The following is a 21,477-nucleotide window of genomic DNA, read 5'->3' as shown; positions in this document are numbered from 1 at the left end:
CAATAGATCCGGATAACATTAAAGATCTTTGGAAGAAGGCTAAAGCCAATCTTAAAGTGTCTCATGAAAAGGTTAGGGAAAAGTATGATCGTGGACGGAGACCCACCACTTTGAAGGTAGGTGACCAGGTGATGGTCAAGAATTTTGTTCCCGCGGGCAAGCTTACCCCCAGATTTCATGGGCCTTGTATAATTCTCGATTTTCTTACGCCAGTTACGTTGTTAGTAAGCAATCCAGCCACCGAGAGGATATTTAGGGTTCACCTGTCACAGGTGAAACCATTGTAAATTTTGTGTCAACTTGCTTCATATAATTTGAAAGGAATATGGAGGTTATACTTTTTTTTTTTTTGAGTTCAACTTTTAGGCTTTCTGCCCCTTCTATAAGATTTTGGTCTTATATGTAAGCCTCGTGTAAAACCTTCCCCGATCCGTTAAACTGCCATTCTGTCCTTGCCTCGGCCATTACCACGCTCCCGTCTCCTGCTTCAATACACACTGTGGCTTGATTTGAGTAAATGCCATGGATATCCGCACGCCGCTGGCCCCTCAACCTCTCCACAAGCCTGTACCCTCAAAGAAGATGATGGTCCAACACAATTCTGCCGCCAAGCTTTAATGTTTCAGTGCCCCCGCAGCCGCGCGGCGCCGTGCAGCAACTGGAACAGAGGACGGGCCCCCTCGGCCCCAGCGAGAACGACGTGTGCACGGCGAGCCGGAGCTCTCCTCCCGGTCAAGGCTGATGTGCGGCGCACGACCTGCGACTTGCCCGCAGCCTGTATATGTTCACCGCGGGCGCGGCGTGCTTCAACACCTCTGCTCCCCTCATAGTGCGGGCGAGCGGTATCTCAGGGTACTTGAGGGGTCCGAGCGGCCTCCTTTGGACGCAAGCCGCAACGGCCGGTCTGGCCATCCCACTTCATCACCATCTACTACATGAACAGTTACTATAAGTAATGACTACACTTGGGAATTCAACTGCAATATTTGGTGGACTTTGAAAATTTTTTTTTTTCCTTCACTTTCCAGTATAAAAAGTTATCTTCAGAAATTCAACTTCTACAAATATAAAGACTTTACTTCATCTGCAACAACAAAATTTTGAAACTCAATCAAACCAAATTAAGAAATCTTATAAATGCTTCTGCAATCAATCTTCATATCCACAGCATAACTTGGACCTTGTTTCAAACAGATTTCATGTGTCACCCCTGGAGGAACTTTTGGGGGGGGGGGAGGTCTGTACCGGGCGGTACACCTCCACGCCGCTAATTTAAAAATTGCGCCAGGTGAAACTCCTCTGCTGGAGGAAGTCTGAACTTTATCTACGCTGTTAATTCTTTACCTTCTCAGAAGATGTCACCATGTGGAAAATTTTGAGTTTTTGAACTGTGTCATTTTTGATGTGGTTTTGTTTCACTTGAAGTAAGAAGTGTGAACTTTCTCTTCTAGAGGACACTACTGAAGATCTACAATAGTGCAATCTAGTGCGGAGTCAAAGAACTATTTTTTTTGGAGAAAATTTAATTTCAAGAGTTTGTTCTTTGTTAAATTTCTTTCAGTCATTGTTTAAGTTGGCAATATTCACCCCTTCTTTCCCCTTGTGTTGAACCTAACCAATCCCGAATTTCTTAAATTAATTTCTATCCAATCAGATGTATCTTCCCCCAACTTGAATATGTTGCTGTGTCCTACCCAATAAAGTGTTTGTGGGAGGGTGTTTTCATTCCCCTAACGCCTAGAAACTTCCGCGAGAGTATTTAAACTGCTGATTTTTGGGTCTCTCGGCCACTTCTGTTCCATCTTTCAGTGTATTAAGTACATAGCAGGAGGCGGGAAGCGCCTCTTTCCTCGGCAGCGGTCAACAACAAGGTAATGGCCGATTAATCAATTCTTTCTTTGCTAGCTCAGCAGTTTAACTTTCGGGGCGGGTTCTAAGCGTTCGACTATGTAACCTTTTCCTAAAATGTAACTTCTCTTTTCATCTATTCTCTTGTAAAGCTACATACTGGGATAGAGAGTGCTAACCCTCTCGAGCTCCCACTCACATTGTCTTGAGGTGAACTTATTTTCTCAACCAATTCTTCCGTTATGTAATGTAAATTGTTATTTTCTTAAGTCACCTCTGTAGTATGGGATTAGCCCTTGCGCTAACGGCCTAAGGCCAAGTAGGTCTTAAACAAAGTGTATTAGTAGTGCAAGTTCGCCTCCCCTCAAATTGTATTTTAGAGGTCATGTATTAACCTTCTTGTCATTTAATAGACCTCAGTAGGTTGGGTATTTTACCCCTGTGTATATGTCCTTTGAGGACAGCTTAAAGGTGGAGTTTGGTGTGGCCTGGGAGAGGCTTAAATTTGAGAGCGAGTGGCTCTTTTGAAAATTGTATATTGTATGCCTCGAGGAGGCTTTTCAGTGTAATTTGGAGCAAGGGCTCCTAGGTATGAATAGGGTTTTCTGCCCCTCTGTTAAAATTGTGTTTGGGGTAAAACTGAGCTGATTGCCCAAGAATTATGTTTCTGACTTTTGAAGCCCCAAATGGGGTACCTATGTAAATGTATTTTTCAATCGTGTTTCGGCTACTAAGTACCTGTTCTATTTGTTGTTACCTAATTTTGCAAAGAAAATATAACCTTGTTAAATTTTAAAATTAATTTCACTTTAGTAGCTTGAGACCTATTCACCACCCAGCACCTTCTTTCATGCATAACTACCACCAAAACACGGTAACAATAATAATAATTTTATTTTCTGTTATACGGACAACAGGATCGTAATATAAAATTGACCCGGAAATTGAAACAGAATGAAAGCGTCTTTGGTGAATTCTGGCTTAAGATATTTCATTTCATCATGTTGGTATCACATCTTTGACAGGAGCAAATAAGACAATACGCTACACTCAGCGAGATATCGAGGGACACCTATTAGAGCTCTCTCTAGCGGGTAGACCTGAGAACTACTGATTCTGTCATAAGAGCACGTGTATTTGTGTGTGAAGTTTTTGGTGTTATTTATGCGTTTTCAGTTAGTTGACATAATTAAATAGTAGCGTGTGTCATTCCTTGATATCTCCTCTCAACAAGAGGGGAAAGGTATGTGCTGCGTTTGGCTGCAGTAACTATGAAGTAGAGAAGAATGCGCGGTCTTTCTTTCGGTACCCTCGTGACAAGAAAATGTAAGTAATATTGTGTTTGCATATATATTCTTCCAGTGACAAAGATACTTTTATAGTACTTCATAATATTCTGACCTGCTCGACCCATATTTTAACTGGCTTAAAATATAATACGCATATTTTATTGTACAGTATAGTGCAGCAGTTGACCTTCAATACCGATGTTTTGTTGTAGGTGTGATCCCTGGGTTTTGAAATGTCACAGAAGTGATTTGGATAAGGTGTAGAAGGGACGTTACGCTTATATAAGAATTATAATATCTGTTCAGATCATTTCCAGGCCAGCGACTTTAAAAATCCTCGACTATACAGCCAAGGGCATGTTACATTTTTACTCTAATTGTACGTAAATATTCCTCAAAGCATCACTATCGACAACATTTTCATACTTTTCTTTCTTTTATACCTCTTCTTAGATTAAAGCCGGGATTTTATAGATTTTCTTTCTGTTAGTAGGCTTCATGTTAAGAGAAAAATTGTCCAGCTTTTAAATGTTAATTCATAGCATCATGTGTGTAAGGAATGTGCCGATATTTTTATTGACAAGTGTCTTAATATGATGATACAATGTTTCTAAACGAGAAAAAAGACAAATCTAACCGTAAAAAGTTCAGGCAGGAATGCTAAAGCAAAAAAGTAATGCATAAATGAAAGATCAACCCATTTCACATCTTGTTTATATGTCTAATTTCAGTCTTTAAATAATAACCTTTCAAATAATTCTTCATTCATTTATCAAGAATTGCTTTAGCAACTTCGAAGTTATTATCTGAATAATATTTTCTTTCTAGACGTAATTTATTTATCCATTTTCGTATATGCATTTCCATTGATATTTGAATTTAGCGCGACTTTCCAGGTCAAGTCACTAGGAGCGACACCGGCGAATTGTCTCCCATTTTAACAAGGCTATATCCGTAAGTGTGGCGTATTGTGCCTACTGGTCTCTACTGTTATATATTGGTCTTCTGTGCTGTGTCTATTCTATCCTCTTTGGTGCTGTGTTTGACAGAAGGACCACGACCATGTGCAGTGTAGCAATCTAAGGCGCAGTGCATTGTTTTGCAATTTGTTGTGTCGTGGTATTTTGCACGTGGTGTCAACGAAGTGGTACCGGTATATTTAAATGCCAGTTTTGACATAATTTTAAAAATAATACAACAAGTATGAACGTATGTGCGTATTGTTTGGATAAAGTTAAAGAGAAATGTGATTCTTTTTTGGTATGCTCCAAATGTAATAAGAATGTTCACTTGAATTGTTTGAAAAGCGGTGCTGTTCTTGGAGGTTTGCTGGGGGATGTATTTTTTAATTTTGAATGCCAAGAATGCAGTCCGACACGCAGGGAGGAAATTTCAAGACAGAGGCTATCGTGGTAATGTAGCATGGTGTCATTTATTAGTTTATTGTTACATTTATGGATGTTTTATCTACATTTTAATAAATATTTTCAACAACTTATCATGTTTAGAGGGATGGTTTTGTTAGAATATTAATTTTTCATAATTTTACAGTTCTGCACTGAACGATAGAGGTTATGTTTGTTTATCCAAACTTTTCCCTGCTTAGTGTACTGTTATTTTTACTTTGTCTTGAATATCTGTGTAGGCTCTACATGGTAATGTAAATTATGGATATTGTCATTTAGTAACCTTATATGTGATTTATACTTGAATGTTTGGCAGTTAATTTATACGTTGATATATTTGGGGTGAATCATAATACGATTTGTGTTCTGTTCTCAGGATAAACTTGATTGTCCTTGCATTATATAATCTCCACAAGCAGGCAGAAGGTATAAGTCAACGTGGATATTTTCACTGGAGAATTCACATTTGTAGCTTTATAGAGAAACACTGGAACATCTTATGTGGAAATTCTGTGTAAGTGAATTGGACATTACATAGTAGTAAATTTGTGTAATAATATCTGCCTATACACGTAATATTGAAAAAAGCATTCTGACAGGTAAGGCTGGAGGGAGGAGCATTGTATGTGCCAATGTACGGTGTTGCCGCATTCCTGCATTCCTTTCTCCCTCCCCTTGCTTCTGGCCCACTTCTTTGTTTGTTCAGACTGCTCTGTTCTGTTGTACACAACTCAGAAGTGAGACATTTGGCAACTCCAAGCAGCACGAGTTGGCCAGCAGACTTATCTCCATGGCAACCATACCCGCTATTCCCTTATTCCCACCCAGGCAGGTAGTAAACGGATCTCTCTCTTAGAAATGTCAGCATGCTTCTTTCAATATTGATGATGATGATGCTTGCTGTTTAAAGGGGCCTAACATTAAAGGTCATCGGCCCAATCTTTCAATAGTACGACCTTACCTAACTCATTTGGGGCTGGGTAACACCTTTGGCATAAACATGTGCATCTAAAATGATTAGCTGATTTTCCAATTCAACCAAAGCTTTAATAGGAAATTTTTTACTTTTTCTTAATGAATTTGTAAGTTAACATTGGTTTTAATGAACATTTCATGAAAATTTTTGTAATAATATGTAGAGGAAAGTATTTTTACTGATATATCAATGGTGATGACTGGAACTATTGTTCTAAGGGGTATCTATCATACAATTTTATCGAATAAAGTATCTCTTTTTGATACCAGCATTCTTTTGAAACAAAAATCATTTTCTAAAGAGTAATAGTTTCTGAACCAATCAAAATTAAAATGAGGTACAAATAAGAATGTTCGGGGATTTTACCCAGGAGAGGTTGCGTTGCGTTCTTTTAGACCAGGTTCATATTTTCATATCACCATTTTTGTTTGCAGGGGCTACCTGGCTGAGGCGGTAAAGGCGTGCTGGTTCGCCCGGAAGGACGTGGGTTCGAATCCCCGTCAGGAAGTCGAAAAATTTAAGAAACGAGATTTCCACTTCCGGAGGTGCATATGGCCCTGAGGTTCACTCAGCCTACACCAAAAATGAGTACCAGGTTAATTCCCGGGGGCAAAGTTGGCTGGGCGTAGAGCTAACCACTCTACCCCATCACGTTCCATGGTTAACAATGGTGTAAGCCTTTACCTTCCACTCCTCCAAGGGCCTTCATGGCCTGTATGGAGGTGACTTTGTCTTTTGTCTTTGTCATTTTTGCTTGCTGTACACCCATCCCACTATACTTTATCTAATCCTAATGGAGAGTTTCAGCAATACTTCCTCTGCACTCCACTGTTGCGTGGTGAGTCCAATTACAAACGATTATTTTCAGACCTGGTGTTAGCACGTCACGTGACTTTTAAAATTTTCCATTTTATGATGGGTGGCGAAGAAGAGGATAGAAATAAGAAGCTCTTAGAGAGTGTAGAGAAAGAAAAACGCAACAGAAACCAAGTGCTTAGAGGTGAACAGGACAGAAAACGAGAACATATGTATTGCTTATCCAAGGAGATGAAGATAAGTAGGCCTATACGCAGTATCCTAAAAGAATGCAGCGAACAGGAACCATTTGGGTTGGTGTGTGAATTGCCTGTACCATGGAGGTGGAAAACAGGGCCTGGTCATTGTGCCTTTTGTAATTAGCATTTAAAAAAAACAAGACCAAGCCACAGAGCAACACATGTCGGGCTCCATGGCTAAATGGTTAGCTTGTTGGCCTTTGGTCACCGGGGTCCCGGGTTCGATTCCCGGCAGGGTCGGGAATTTTAACCATCATTGCTTAATTTTGCTGGCATCGGGGACTGGGTGTATGTGTCATCTTCATCATCATTTCATCCTCATCACTTCGCGCAGGTTGTCTACGGGCTTAAATCAGAAGACCTGCACCTGGCGAGCCGAACATGTCTTCGGACACTCCAAGCACTAAAAGCCATACGCCATTTCATTTCAGAGCAACACATGTCAGTCGTACATCTGCTAGGAACGCACAGTTTCAACTTGTATCTCGTGTGTGCAGGTGAAGGTTGTGACGAAGGCGAATGGTTAGGCCTGTAAGGAACTGAAATACACATAGTGTATGGCATGCTTTCTACGTTATTGTTATTACAATGTTGCTATTATTATCATTAGGAGTAGTTAATAAATTAACAGTGTAATGAGTGGGGAACAGATTTTTATGTGGTAAAAAGCTTGACAATATTTTATTAAAAAATGGAAAAATATGTTTACCATTTCAAACATATTTTGTTTCAGTATTGCAAATTTGTAAACACTTAAGTTTAAAAAAATCACTCACCAATTATGTTGAGGCAGTGGTGGATTAAAGAGCTCACTATTGCAATGAAGTATTAAAACTTTTTCCAAGGTTTCCATCACAAACCAATGTCAGTTGTCTCGGAGCAATGCGTGATACCAGAAAAAGCACTGTTTCACATCACAAGAAGACAGTCTTGCGTATTTCATCAATGGAATGTCCCTGGCATTCAAACTTTCAATTTGCCCTTCTAAAACTTTGGCCATCTTACGCACATAGTATGGAATCCATAGTTTTTTCAAACACATTCCCTGCGGCAGTGAATTTTGATGACTTAATTCGACATCATATCGGCCCACCGGTGACCCGATGCTGCCTTCGGGTATTATCGATTCGGGTCACTGGTGACCTGACGAATTTGACTTTGGTTAGTCCCTGCTCTGAAATCCAAAACAATGCTGGAGCACTTGTGTGCGTTATTGTTGAGGAGACATTCCGATGTATTTACCTCTGTGACAGTTTTCTGATTCACGAAGTGCGTGTCCCAGAAATGACCCGGAAGTAAATGTTAGTTTCTCGTTCATTGATCTGTTTTTATGGGAATATGATATGCCTATGTTAATTATTTTCATATTATGCTTAGTATGAAAATAATATCACAAAAGACGAGGCTGTATGTAGGGTCATCATCAGATACGGTAGAGAAATCACTGTCACTGTCATCACTTTGTTTCAAATCATGAGCAGCTCATCCGGGATCCAGTGCCGTCCTAAACGTCTTTCTTTTCTGGTGTGTCAGAATCTGAAGGCTCCATGGCTAAAAAAAAGTGTGTGTGTGTGTGTGAACTTGCTTGTAAATATTATCCACCCCAATAAATAAAAATCTGAAAACTTAATATCCGCTTACTCTAGAGCTATGTAGAAAGGAATAGGTTATACAAGATGTCAGAAGGTTGGTACTTCCCGTATTAAACAACAGTCTGCCATCTGAAGGCAGTAACATTGTAGGCTTCATTCACCGTAACCACACAAGTGATTTCTGTGTAAAAATATAGGTTAGACAACAGTCCGAACACAGGGTGACCCGAAGTGATATGAATGGAAGATGCAAAAAAATTCCTTCGGGTCACCGGTAGGCTGATCGACACTAGCAGTATGCCTTAATCCTTTACTTCAATAGGAACACTGTGTTGACATTAGTTATCAGAAATTTGTAACTAGGACGTAGTTTTTTAAAAATGAAGAATGCTATTTGTTTGGGGCGTCGACCTAGAAAGATCTTTTGCCCCTACTTGCACCATATGTTATGAACCTGTGTGTATTTGGAAATTGCGGAAGTGTAAAGTGTTGAATGTGAGGAAAGGAACATTAAGGACGACACAAACACCCAGTCCTCAGGACAGGGATATTAATTGTTTACAATTAAAAACCCCTGACCTGGCTGGAAATCGAACCCGGGGCCGCTGGGTGACAGGCGGACGCATTGCTAGGATGTAGTTACTTACTCTGCAATTTTTGGAAGTTCACACCGACGGGTAAGATTAACATGCTTCGGGACATATGGTGACCTGAACCGCAAGGAACATGTTAAAGCTTCCACTTAGGACCTTTGAGTGTATTACATTCAGGGAAATGGGGATGACAAGGGACCAGTGATGAGAGTATTGGGAGTAAAAATGGCATAAAGTTGTTAGTGTTAAACTGTGGAAGTATTGTAAAGAAAGGAATAGAATTACATAATTTAATAGATACTGTATATATTTATCAGAATTGTAATAGGAGTTGAATCCTGGCTAAGAAGTGATATTATAGATGCAAAAATTTTCCCACGGAACTGGAGTATATATCATAGAGGCGGGACAGGAACAGTAGGAGAGGGAATATTCGTACTGGTGAAAGAAAAATATGTAAGCTACAAAAAAGTCAAGGTTAAGAATCTTGAAATTCTAGATGTAAGGCTCATCTCGAAAGATAGTAGGCAACTTGATCTTTTTGGGGCGTACAGACTTGGAAAGGGTGGCGCTGATGCTCTTGTGGAATTACTTGATAAGATAACCAGCTATGTGGGGAACGACACAGAAAGAAACGGTAATTTCAGTTTACCAAATGTTAACTGGGAAGGTAATGCAAAGGACAGAAAGCATGATCAACAAATGGTAAATAAGTTAATCTGGGAAGGACAGCTGAACCAACTAGAGGGAAAATTATTTTTGGCATAATACTGATAAAACCATATGACCTCTGTAGAGAAACTGAAGTGATAAATGTGATCATAAAGAGAGAAATGTGTTAGAAACTAAGGTTGCAAAAATATGACTATTAAGCAATACCATATGATTGAGAAAAGTGCCATGAGGGAGTTTAGAAAAGTAATTATGATCAGTGGGAAATTGTAAATAACATTTAAATTAGCCTATTGGATGAGTTTCAAGCAGTTGTTAAGGAGTGTGAAAACAGGTATGTACCCTTAAAAGTGGTAAGGAATGGTAAAGACCCACCATATTATAACAGAGAAATAAAGAGATTAAGAAAGAGGTGTGGTTGGAAAGAAATAACATGTTTTTTAAATAATTATGATTTTTTTACGTCACACAGACACAGATAGGTCTTATGGCGACAATGGGACAGGAAAGTGGAAAGGAAGCGGCCATGGTCTTAATTAAGGTACACCCCCAGCATTTGCCTGGTGTGAAATTGGGAAAACACGGAAAACCATCTTCAAGGCTGCCGACAGTGGGGTTTGAACCCACTATCTATTGAATACTGGCCGCATTTAAGCGACTGCAACTATCGAGCTTGGTGAGAAATAAGAGTTAGGAATGGTTGTAGAAGTAAGGAGATATTGAACGAACTTAACAGGAAGTTGTATTTAGCAAAGAAGTGACTCAGGATAAATTATAGTGAGTATAATTGGCAATAATATAAATGTCAGCAAAAAAGGGAAGGGTATGAAGTCTATAGGTACTAGGCAGAAACACGTTCCAGGAAAGACATTCCAAGAATTGATAATGAAAAAGGGAGTGCATACGAGGACTTCCAGAAGGTAGAAGTATTCAGTCAGTAGTATGTAAAGATAGATATAAGGATAATGTTCAGGTATAGTTGTAATATTGAGGGAAGTGTTCCTACAGTTAACACCGGACGGAGGGCCTACTGTAGTGGTGTTGCCACAATCCTACATTCCTTTCTTTTCTCACTCACGTGTTCATTCATTCATTTATTCATTCAGACTGCTATATTCTGTTGTAGCGTGCCAGACTACTTGGTCAGACTATGACTGACTTGGTTTCTTGTTTGATATGATACCTAACTATGGGCACATAACAGAACAGAAATAGAATAGCACTCACACTGAACCATTCGTTACAAGATCTAACTGAGAAGGAAAAGGTATGGCAACTCCAGATAGGCAGTAGGCATGTCTCTATTGCGGCCACAGTGGGCCTGCCCACATTTCTATGGCAACCATACCCCTACTCCCTTCTGTCCAACCAGGCAGGCAGTAAACGGATCCTCCTGTTAATATTCTTTTAATATTACGACTATAAATGAAGTTACTAATAATGGCAAAGGACTGAAATTTACTAATCATAATAAAGATATTTAATAAAATATACAAAAGCTGAAAGCTAGCAAAGCAGCTGGAATTGATAAGCATTCTGGGGGATATAGTAAAGGCAAAGGGTTGAGATATAGTGTCATATCTGAAATATTTCATTACTGTTTGAATGAAGGAGCTGTATCGAATGGAGGATTGCTATAGTAGCTCCAGTGTACAAAGGAAAGGGTGATAAATATTAAGTGGATAATTACTGGCCAGTCAACTTGACATGTGTTCCATGTAAGCTTTGGGAAAGCATTCTTTCTGATTATACAGGGTCTTTATTTATGCTTGGAATGGACTTTCTCGCTCGACCTTGACCGCCAGTGACAGTTCGGTTGCTGGCTACCGCGCATGCGTATGTACGGCAGAATACGGTGCTCAAAATCATTATCATGCATTTTACTCACCATATTTACAGTTTATACTGAAAATGTTCCCCATGCGCCAAAATAATCGGCATCTCCTAATGAAGTTTTCGGTTACTCTACCAAGTTCTTCAGCACTGATGGATGCAATTGCAGCTCTTAAAGTTCATCTATTGTGTGAGGGTTGTTCCCATAAACTACATTTTTTAACATTCCCCACAAATAAAAATCACATGCCGTTAAATCTGGGCTACGAGGCGGCCACAGATTTTTACTTACGATCCTCGTACCAAACACGCTTCAGTAACAAGACAACGACCTTTATATCTATTTTTATTGTTTACTGAACCTGTAGGTTTGAATCTCTTGGGCTGTTGTTTTATTGTCCGATTGATAGGAATGGGTCTCCCTGGAAATTTTGCTCAAAACTTTTGTCTTGTCCTAGCGCTCGATTTTCTGCACTTAATGTAAGTATTGTGCAGAGATACATGTTCACGTAACGAATATTTCACATACATTACAGCACTATACACAATCACAATAAAACACTATACAATACAACATACAGTACGCAGTAGCTTCATTGAACACCCTACTATCTCGGAGCTCAGCTCTCAACAACTGCAGAAGTGCCGGAAACCACGCACGCCAGCGGCCTGTCATTGGCGGCCAAGTTCGAGCGATAAAGTCCCTTCCAAGCATAAATAAAGACCCTGTATTAGACACGATTGCAAAATTACTAACTGGTTTGATAGAAGGCAGTTCGGGATTCAGAAAGGTTATTGCAGTGCGGATCAACTAGTAGGATTCTAGCAAGATATAGCAGATATTTTAAATCCAGGATATCACATGGGCTGTATCACTGTTGGCCTATCCAAGACTTTTGATAGGGTGGATCATGGGAGACAGCTGACAAAAAGAGGGCTATTGGACTAGACAAAAGTGTGGTTGAATGCGGGGCTAAATTTCTAGAAAATAGAACTCAGAGAATATCTTTAAGTATGTTTACAAAATAATATAAGTATAGAATTAGAATCAAAAAATAAGTATGTTTTACAGATGAAGTTATACTGTATAGAGTAGTAAATAAGTTACAAGATTGTGAGTGACTGCAATCAGACCTTGACATTGTTGTGAGATTGACAGCAGACAGTGGTATGATGATAAACGTGATCACAAGTCAGGTTTCACCAAGAGAAAAAGTCCTCTCAGTTTTAATTACTGTGTTGATGGGATGAATGTACCTCAGGGGGAACATTGTAAGTACTTAGGTGTTAATAAGTTACAAGGAAAGATCTTCATAGGGTTAATCATGTTAATGAGGTTAAATTGACTTGACTTCAACTCATACACAGTTACAAGTTGTAAAGAAAGGAATATAGACTTGTGAACTGAACCACTTTTTCTGACTTACTCACTGTGAGAAAAAAGGTTGGAATGGAAAAGCTAAATGAGAGAATTGAGAGGAGTAAATTAAGATGGTTTGGACATGTAAAGAGGATGGAGGAGTAAAGAATACCAAAACAGATGATGTAGATGAAGTTTGAGGGAAAGCGAGTGAGAACGAAGCAAGGTTTGGGGGCTGAGAAGAGGAGGAAATATGTATTGGTAGTTCTGGGTTTGTCTACTGTTGTAGTGCTAATAAGGTGATATTTTAATCGGCGTTATGTGGTAGACCAGAGTGGTCACCCATCCAGTTTCTGACGACACCCAATATTGCTGCTACAAGCAGCGGGACTGTACCATTGATTTTGCATGACTTATTGAAGTAATTTAATGGTGTATGACCTCTGGAGAGGCTTGGTGCGGGGTCTTTTGATTTGACGCTCGTATGCGGCCTGTGTGTCGTTTTGAGGATGAAATAATGTAAAGTGATGAAGATGGTGCATACACCCAGTCCCCATGCCAATGGAATTAACCAATTATGGTTAAAATTCCCAACCCTGCCGCGAATCGAACTCGGGACCCCTGTGACCAAAGGCCAGCACGCTAACCATTTAGCCATGGAGCCGGACATTGAAGTAATAAGTTATTGAAGGTGTTAAAATGTGGAAGATTTGAGCTTATTGAAATGCACCACCTCAGCTGTTGCTAAGTTCCGGTACTTCAGGGTGGTTTGAGCAGGATATGTTGTTAGAGAAGTGAGGACTTGGGGGGAGGGGAAGGGGGGAGTTCTGGTTAGAGGGTTGGCTACTGCATCATGGAAATTTTAGGCTTGGATTGGGGCAGATCTAGTTCAAGAGGATATTTAGTAGCAAAAGTTGTATTAGGTTGTTTGTGTCTTGGCTGGGGAAGTAAGGACTTAAGAGGTTTGGCAGGAGTGGTTGCTTAAGCTGATGGGTGCCTTAGTTTGAATGAGGGGTGGTTTGGGGGATGGTGAGAGGGAGGAGTATATATTGGTAATAGTGAGTTTGTGACTGCTGATGAATTGGCTGCCAGGAAACGAAGCAGCACTTTGCAGTTGGCATACTTCGCCTAGTCCCATGGTACCTTACAATCAGTGTAGGGGTGTGGGCCGCCATATCTGTTGCAGTGGGTGGTTTCTATGCAGGGTGCAGCAGAATGATGCAGTTTAAGGCACTTATAGCATAGTGACTGTTGTGTGAGTGGTATGCCTGGCTTGGGGGCAGGGGTTCCAAGCCTCCCGCCAGCCTTGGGTTGTGCGGGTGGGTGTGGCTTGCGGGCAGATTTTCCTGGTCTGCCTTGGGCCTGTGGTATGGTATGGTATGGGTAGCCACGGGTTGAGTGGAGTTTGGTACCAATGCCATCTCTGACCCAGGTCTGGTTTGAGTAGTGATTGACTGGGTTAGTGTGGTGTTGTCTGAGGAGGGTGGAGGTGTGTTTGGTTTGATCATATTTGCAGGCTCTCTCAATATTTCTGTGGTTTTTGTGATTGGGTAGACCTGAGTTTGTTTGTTTGTTTATTGTAATGGTTCTTGTTTGGGTTTTTGCAGTCTGGGTGGGTAGGAGTGGTTCTGGTTGGGTGGATATGGCTGAAGTCTGGGTAGGTGGGAGCGGATGTATTTGGCTGAATGTGGTTTGAGTGGAGGAGTTAAAGGTTTTTTCGCATATGTTAGGGAAGTGGATATTAGTGTTTGTTCTGGGTAGGGGGTTTACTGTGACATGATACTGGATGCCAGTGAAAATGAGCTGTTCGTCAAAAAATGCATTTCACTGTCACTATGAAATTCATATCTCTTAATGATAGAGCCTACCAGGCAAAAGGTAGAGCTTTTCTTAGCTTAAAAATCGAGATTGCCAAGTTAGGAAAAGATATTGATTTCCTTAAACAATGTATCTCGTTATCAGATACATTGTGCAACTCACGATTTGGCTGATGATGACCTTACAAAATAGGTCGAAACTAGTTCCAATAAATGTTTCTTCTGTAATGTAACCCACATTACTTGATTTTGTATTGGAAAGGTGGAAATATTTTACTCTTAAATTTAATTGTAATCACAGTTCAATACTGACCATTCAAAATGAAATTCATATTTCTTAATGTCACTATCGGGAATTATGTGTATTATGTGGTTGGTAAGCTCATTGATTGAGACTATTAATTGTGTAACTTGAGATAGGTTTCTCCATACTTTTCGCTTTTTTTCTTGGAGGGATGCTCTGTATAGGTCAGAAGGGGGGGGGGGGACTAGGATGGGTTTCGAACTCTTGCCGGGCTGAGTGGCTCAGACGGTTGAGGCACTGGCCAGCGTGGCAGGTTCGATCCCGGCTCAGTCCGGTAGAGTTTGAAGGTGCTCAGATACGTCAGTCTCGTGTCGGTAGACTTACTGGCACATGAAAGAACTCGTGCGGGACTAAATTCCAGCGCCTCGGCGTCTCCAGAAACCATAAAAATAGTTAGTGGGACATAAAGCAAATAACATTATTATTGGTTTCAGGCTCTTTCCCATAGAAGGTTAAGGGGTTATTTGGGTCGTGGGTTTTGTGGCTGGTAGGATCTGGCTTGATAGGGCCCTGGCTTCTTGATCCACGAGGGTTGAATTCTTTCTTCTTAACAGTGTAATTTACTTGGTGTCGGGAGGAGAGGAGGAACGTTTGAAGCGCTGGAAGTTGGTCAAACTCTTTGAAGACCGGTTTCAACTTGGCATGCTCAGTGGGCACCGTCGAGTCAGTTGGTGGTAACTGGAGTGCAGTGGGCTGCGTTGCAGCAAGCGGGCGAGGAGCTTGTGGCTGCAGGCTGGTGGGCTCAGCGGGGTGCTTCTTGCGGCTGGATGCGGTACTATAAGTTAGTGCCGGGGAGCTGCTGAGCTAGTGTTCTGGGTGCTCACTGTCTTACTTTCTCCTGGTGTTCCTTGGTAGAGCGCTTGGCTGGGAATCGCATGTAGGGGAGGCCACTGCACAGGCTACTTGGAGCCTTAGGCAGTGCCAATGCACTGTGAGAGACTTGGTCTCTCTTTCAAAAATTGATGCCTGCTAGGCCATCAGATGATACAGATTTCAATTCCTATGTTGAGTATTCAGCCTGAAGGCTGGTTTGATCCTCAGTAGCTCCGCCTAGGCTTCATGGAAGAGGCACTAGGGAAATGAGGAGTGATGTAGTTTTCTGTTGCTTTCCTCACCGGGCCAAAAGTTATTATACATCAGCCTGCCAAGCCTATTGAAATCCATGAACCAACCGACCCTATGAGTAACATTTTACACCATTACTACCAGGAACTGGCTGCATAAGTTGATTCCCACAGGGAACTTGAAATATTTGTCCTGAATGAGTAAATTCATAATTTTATCTTAAAAGCTCTTCAGTCTGTCGAACACACAGGTTAAATACTTAGGTCGAGTCATAAGCCATGGCAACTATTTTTTCTCTCGCAAACAAGTGACAACATGGAAAATCTAAGATATGCATTTGGAAACGTATGGTATGTACTTGCGTATGATGCCACTAGATGGTGTATATAAACAACAGTGCGGGTCTAAGCATGCCCCCAAGTTCAGTGTGTGAGTGAGAGCGTCACAAAATGGAAGTCAACAAGCAGGAGCAACAATCGTATATTAAAATAGCAGTTCTCCACGGCAGAAATGCACGGCGGTGGATGTAGAACTGCGGGAAGCATAAGGTGTGCATGCCATGCCCTATAGAACAGTGGCGAGGTGGGTGGAGATGTTCAAACCGGGTAGAGTATCAAGTGCCGATTTGCCTTGTCCAGGCCATCCGGTGTCCATGGATAAAGACGTACGGATAATGGTGATTGATCAGTGTTTACATGAGGACAGGCGCTGAACTCTAGCGGAATTGCAAGAACATACAGCAGTAGCAGCGGCAACAATACGGCGCATTTTGCATAAGGACCTACAGATGCATAAACTTTGTGCAAAGTGGGTGCCGCGTCACCTAACTGAGGTACAGAAGTGGACTCATTATGAAACATGTCGCATCAATCTGGAGAGGTTTCAGCAAGAAGGACAAGCCATGTTAAATCGCATTATTGCAGTCTATGAAACATGGGCACGTGCTTATGAATCTGAACTGAAGAGACAGTCAAGTGAATGGCGTCATCAGGGGTCACCACGGAGACACAAGGTTAGACAAAATCAGTCTCCCAATAAGGTTATGGTAATCCTGGCATACGATGTTCATGGTGTTCTTGTGTGTCATCCAGTGTATGAGGGGCACACTGTCAATTCAGTTTATTACAATTCCCTTTTGTTGTACCAATTGCGCCATGCAGTGCGAACCAAATGTCCAGATCTTTTGGACGATGCCATAATCTTACACGATGAAAATGAAATGTCGTATGGCTTTTAGTGCCGGGATATCCCAGGACGGGTTCAGCTCGCCAGGTGCAGGTCTTTCTATTTGACACCTGTAGGTGACCTGCGCGTCGTGATGAGGATGAAATGATGATGAAGACAGCACATACACCCAGCCCCCGTGCCATTGGAATTAACCAATTAAGGTTAAAATCCCCGACCCGGCCGGGAATCGAACCCGGGACCCTCTGAACCGAAGGCCAGTACGCTGACCGTTCAGCCAACGAGTCGGACATCTTACACGATAATGTGACAGCTCACACAGCAACCATTGTTCAGCGTCACTTACAATGGTGGGGATGGGAGGTTCTTCCACCTGCCTTATTTGCCTGAACTGAGCTCATGTGACTATGATCTAATCCCCAAAGTCAAGAAGCCATTACATGGGCAACAGTTTGCTAACAAAGAGGACATCGTAACAGCATTTCAGAGAGAGGTGTCACACGTCAGCGATACACATGCAGCAAATGGTATTCAGTGCCTGCCCCACCGCGGGCAATGCTCGGTGGAAACCTTGGGTGATTATTCCAAAGGTCTGTAACCAGTGGAGACCTGTCCTTTTTACATAGTCTTGTGTATTTGCTGTCTGTACCATAATAAAACAATGCTTACCAATGGCCTGTGTTCTGTCACTTTCCTGCGAGGATCTTCTGAAGTCAGAATTTGTCTTCAGGCACTATGCATAAGTACATGCCCTATACAAGGTGTCCGGGTTAAAGGTATAATAATATAAAATTTATTAACTAGAGAAATAATGGAGATATTTATTGGCGATTTTTGCTACAACTAGGGTAACTCAAAATGTTTTCTGTGTTCGCTTGCGGTGGTGGTGGTGGTACCACATGCGCCTACGCATAACTGCATTGTTCACAAGAAGCGCGCCAGTAACCGTGTGGACTCCACAGTAGGTGTTCTGTGTGCTTTCGCTCGCGGAGATAAAGTCCGTTACACTAGTACAATGTAGATTTTGTCGTGAGTATGGACTATTACCAACTGATGATGTTCCCACTTACGTAACAATCATGAAATGGGACAGGCACCTTCAAGAATCTTGGACCTTGCTGTCGATGTTGGGCAGCCATGCTAAGCACACAGTTTTAGAGGCTACTGTTGATTTAATCCGTAAGTCCTTCAAGCGGAGCTAAGTCAATTTGACAAGCAAGTAGGCAGTTACAGTTACTTCGTTTGACAGTACATGATGTCGTCCACAAAAGGTTGCGCCTATGGGCATACAAACTGCAGCTTCGTCAGAAAATCAAACCTCAGGACAGGCCGCTATGGAAGGCATTCGTGGAGACAATTCTGGCAAAAACTGATGGAAACGACGCAGTCCTCGATTCGGTTTGTTTCTCGGACAAGGCTACATTCCATATTTCCAGTACAGTAAATAAGCACAATTGCCGCATATGGGGATCTGAACCCTCCCCACATGGTGATTAGAGTTGGAACGGGACTCTCCAAAAGTGAATGTGTGGTGTGGATTGTTGAAGGACAGGGTTATTGGCCTATTCTTCTTCACGGAATGGAACACGTTGCCTAAACATGTTGGAGCAGTATGTTGTGCCACAACTTCCTCGTGACGTGATCTTTCAGCAAGATGGTGCACCATGCCATTATGCGGAAAATGTGAGGGATTTCTTGAATCGTGAGTTCCCAGATCGCTGGATTGGGAGAGGTAGTCCATCAATTGGTTGGCCCCCTAGAAGCCCAGACATTACGCCACTTGATTTTTTTCTTGTGGAGGTTTGTCAAGAATCAAGTGTACCAGACACCAGTTCGTGATCTACCAGATCTGCTTCATCGCATTCGTGCAGCTATCGCAAATGTTATGCCTACAGTGCTGCAGAACACTTGGAGAGAAGTGGAATACCGATTAGATGTCTATCGCGCCAGTAATGGTGCGCATATCGAGGTTTATTAGGTATGTAAAGAAACATTTTGAGTTACCCTACTTGCAGAAACAAAGCGCAAGTAAATATCCCCACTACTTCTCAAGTTATTAAATTTTATATTATTATACCTTTAACCCAGACACCTTGTATTTCCAAATGCATACCTTAGATTTTCCGTGTTGTCTCCTGTTCGCGAGTAAAAACAACATACCTGTAAAGAAAAAGCATATTATTAAACAAGGGATAAAAATATACACTATTAAATATCTCTCTGTGGTACCCATTATTATTGAAAAAGGTTAATTAAAACCAGTGTGCCGGGCTGAGTGGCTCAGACGGTTAAGGCGCTGGCCTTCTGACCTCAACTTGGTAGGTTCGATCCTGGCTCAGTCCGGTGGTATTTGAAGGTGCTCAAATACGTCAGCCTTGTGTCGGTAGATTTACTGGCACGTAAAAGAACTCCTGTGGGACAAATTTCCGGCACCTCGGCGTCTCTGAAAACCGTCAAAGAAGTTAGTGGGGCGTAAAACAAATAACATTATTATTATTATAAAATCAGCGTAGGCCTATATTCTTCTAGAACTATTGTTTTTTTAGTTTTTTTTTTTGTTCCGTTTGGGTCTGCTATGGACCACGTGGTTCTTATCTCAACCAGCTTTCTTCGTAGACCAGTACTCCTTCATTCTTGCACTGTCAACGTCTTTCCACTCTCAAGTCCATTTCACACCTCCTCCCGGACGCATTTTTTTGGTTAGTGACTGGAAAGAGTTTGATGTTCTGATCAACGTTCTGTACCTATTCCTGTCATAGATTTCACTGGGTGTAATATCCAGTTGTTGAAGGCCTTTTCTGACAAGTCTTGCTCACTTGGCATTAGTCGCTTTTGCCTCTAGAGATGGTGTGGAAGATTCAGGAGGTGAGCCTCTGATTGTCCATTCTCATGACATGACCATAGAAGTTCAATCTCCTCTTCCTCATAGATGTTGTAATGCTCTCTAATTGTTAGTACAGATCATTGTTGTGCCTGATTCTGTACTTGCCTTCTTCTTTAATAGGGCCCATCATTTTTCTCAGGATCTTCCTTTCCTTCAGCTCCAGTTTTCTGAGTTGTCCTTTTCTTACCATATTTAGGCATTCTGAGGCGTATAGTACTCACGGTCTCACTACAGTACTGTAATGACTGATTTTGAGGTCAAGGGAGAGGGATTTTGGATTTGTACGTACTCTTACATAGGTTTAGGTGGTAGGCGCTTTCCAGTTTGATGCATCTGCCTTCTGGAAGTCGACAAATGTTGCCACATAGGGTGAGGTGCTTAGGTTTTTGTAAGTGATGATGGTTTTGAGGTTCAGGATCTATTCATGTTTGGGGTTATCCATTCTCCTAGGTATTTGAAAGAGTTAGTACTTTGTACTGCTTTGTCCTCCAGTGGGATATTTGGGTGCATCTCTGATGTTGGTGATGAACTGTGTTTTGTTGATGGCGATCTTCAACCCTACTTTAGCTGCTGTGTGGTGGAGAGAGGATAGTTGATGTTCTGATCAACGTTCTGTACCTATTCCTGTCATAGATTTCACTGGGTGTAATATCCAGTTGTTGAAGGCCTTTTCTGACAAGTCTTGCTCACTTAGCATTAGTCGCTTTTGCCTCTAGAGATGGTGTGGAAGATTCAGGAGGTGAGCCTCTGATTGTCCATTCTCATGACATGACCATAGAAGTTCAATCTCCTCTTCCTCATAGATGTTGTAATGCTCTCTAATTGTTAGTACAGATCATTGTTGTGCCTGATTCTGTACTTGCCTTCTTCTTTAATAGGGCCCATCATTTTTCTCAGGATCTTCCTTTCCTTCAGCTCCTCCACACTGGATCCCAGGAGTGTAAGGTCGTCTGCGAAGGCTAAACAGTTGACTGTTAACTTGTCTTTCTTGTAGCTTATTCTGAATCCAGAATCATCCTTTAGCATTTTCGTCCACTCACGAGTGACTTTCGAGTAGGCAGTTAAAGAGGATTGAAGATAGGCCATCCCCTTGTCCAACACCTGTTCTGATCTCAGAGTTCTGGGACAGTTCCCTTCTGAATTTGATTCTTGGTGTTGGTAAGAGTTGCTTTCACAAAATTCAAGGTTTTCTTATCTAGTCCCAGGTCAGCAAGTGTCTGGAAGAGTGACTCTCTGTCTACTGAAACGTAGGCCTTCTGGAAGTCGACAAATGTTGCCACATAGGGTGAGGTGCTTAGGTTTTTGTAAGTGATGATGGTTTTGAGGTTCAGGATCTATTTGGCGCATGACCTTGACTTTTGAAGCCCAGCCTGGTACTCTCCGATGCAGGAGTCTAGTTGAGCCTATACTCTTGTGAGTAATACGTCACTGATACAAGAGAAATCCCTCTGTAGTTGCTGAGATCTGATTTACACCTTTTTGTACAACGGGTGGATGATAGCTGAGGTCCAGTTGCTAGATAATGCTTCTGTCACCCAGATATTAGATATGATTTCATGGATACTTTGGATTCACTCCTCATCAACGTACTTCCAGAG

The 21,477-nt window shown here is 41.6% G+C and overlaps 1 protein-coding gene across 1 annotated transcript in view; it reads left to right on the top strand.

Annotated features, from left to right (window-relative positions):
- Positions 1-4,261: 4,261 nt before the first annotated feature.
- The window catches only part of Atac2 (Ada2a-containing complex component 2), a 113,394-nt gene continuing 96,178 nt past the window's right edge, over positions 4,262-21,477 (top strand). Inside the window, exons 1-2 of the mRNA XM_067146171.2 lie at positions 4,262-4,549; positions 4,920-5,057. Of these exons, the coding sequence (XP_067002272.2) occupies positions 4,341-4,549; positions 4,920-5,057 (347 nt within the window). The 5' untranslated portion in view covers positions 4,262-4,340. The remainder of the gene's footprint in view (positions 4,550-4,919; positions 5,058-21,477) is intronic.

The sequence above is a fragment of the Anabrus simplex genome, chromosome 4 (genome assembly GCF_040414725.1).
Source record: "Anabrus simplex isolate iqAnaSimp1 chromosome 4, ASM4041472v1, whole genome shotgun sequence".
In the NCBI taxonomy this organism is placed as follows: domain Eukaryota; kingdom Metazoa; phylum Arthropoda; class Insecta; order Orthoptera; family Tettigoniidae; genus Anabrus; species Anabrus simplex.
The sequence above is the reverse complement of the archived record's forward strand: the minus strand, read 5'-3'. Positions and strand labels throughout refer to the sequence as shown.